General features: G+C 38.2%; 1 protein-coding gene across 5 annotated transcripts; it reads left to right on the top strand.

Annotated features, from left to right (window-relative positions):
* The first annotated feature begins 265 nt into the window (after window positions 1–265).
* LOC133092600 (AP-3 complex subunit sigma-1-like) lies at window positions 266–890 on the top strand. 5 transcript variants are annotated; one of them, XM_061192053.1, is made up of 2 exons: window positions 266–561; window positions 742–890. In XM_061192053.1, the coding sequence occupies exons 1-2, from the start codon at window positions 289–291 to the stop codon at window positions 868–870; spliced, it is 402 nt and encodes a 133-aa protein (XP_061048036.1). In that variant the 5' UTR covers window positions 266–288; the 3' UTR covers window positions 871–890. The 5 variants fall into 5 exon arrangements, with proteins under 5 accessions (XP_061048036.1, XP_061048034.1, XP_061048035.1 ...); XM_061192051.1 differs by having other exon boundaries at window positions 634–890; XM_061192052.1 differs by having other exon boundaries at window positions 266–633.
* The last annotated feature ends 342 nt before the right edge of the window (window positions 891–1,232 follow it).

The following is a 1,232-nucleotide window of genomic DNA, read 5'->3' as shown; positions in this document are numbered from 1 at the left end:
GACAAAATTCAACATCCATTTATCAAAAAACTCTCAACAAAATGGGTTTAAAGGGAAAGTACCTCAGCATAATGAAGTCATATATGACAAACCCACGGCTAACATCATGATCAATGGTGAAAAGCTCAAAGCTTTCCCTCTAAGATAAGGAACAAGACAGGATGCCCACTCTTGCCACTTTTATTTAATGTAGTATTGGAAGTCCTAGCCAGAGCAATTAGGCAAGAAAAAGAAATAAAGGGCTCCCGTCCTGGCCCCCAGCTCCCACCCGGTCGGCCCGGCTCAGCCATGATCAAGGCGATCCTAATCTTTAACAACCATGGGAAGCCGCGGCTCTCCAAGTTCTACCAGCCCTACAGTGAAGATACACAACGGCAAATCATCAGGGAGACATTCCATTTGGTATCTAAGAGAGATGAAAATGTTTGTAATTTCCTAGAAGGAGGATTATTAATTGGAGAATCTGACAACAAACTGATTTATAGACATTATGCAACATTATATTTTGTCTTCTGTGTGGATTCTTCAGAAAGTGAACTTGGCATTTTAGATCTAATTCAAGTATTTGTGGAAACATTAGACAAGTGTTTTGAAAATGTCTGTGAACTGGATTTAATTTTCCATGTAGACAAGGTTCCCAATATTCTTGCAGAAATGGTGATGGGGGGAATGGTATTGGAGACCAACATGAATGAGATTGTTACACAAATTGATGCACAAAATAAACTGGAGAAATCTGAGGCTGGCTTAGTGGGAGCTCCAGCCCATGCTGTATCAGCTGTAAAGAATATGAATCTTCCTGAGATCCCAAGAAATATTAACATTGGTGACATCAGTATAAAAGTGCCAAACCTGCCCTCTTTTAAATAAAAAATTTAAAAGGCCACTCCCAGGTAAAATCCAGGGGAAAAGTCATCTAAGTTTACCATGCAGTTGTTTACCAAAAATAGAGGAGGAGAGTCTTAACTTTTGCTCTTGGATTTAAGTCAAGGTACTGTATAGAAGTTATGTAAAATCAGTATGGAAGTTCATTGTTGCTTTTCTTGCTCAGTGATTTTGAAGAAATTGAGTAGTTACAGTGTGATTTTTTTCTTTATTTTCTAAACTGCATTCCTATGGCCACCTAAGGCATGCCTCTATGTATTGGTTACTACAGTATTTTGAAAAGTGTTTGGGACATTTCTTTAAATTATGTGTGACCCAAAATGTTGGTGTTTTGTATGGATCACAAA

This window comes from Eubalaena glacialis, chromosome 5 (genome assembly GCF_028564815.1).
Source record: "Eubalaena glacialis isolate mEubGla1 chromosome 5, mEubGla1.1.hap2.+ XY, whole genome shotgun sequence".
Lineage (NCBI taxonomy): Eukaryota > Metazoa > Chordata > Mammalia > Artiodactyla > Balaenidae > Eubalaena > Eubalaena glacialis.
This window is presented reverse-complemented; position numbering and strand designations above follow the sequence as displayed.

Bases quoted from the DNA above. Each gene is read 5' to 3' on its own strand.
- LOC133092600 (XM_061192050.1), top strand. From the start codon at position 289: ATGATCAAGGCGATCCTAATCTTTAACAACCATGGGAAGCCGCGGCTC.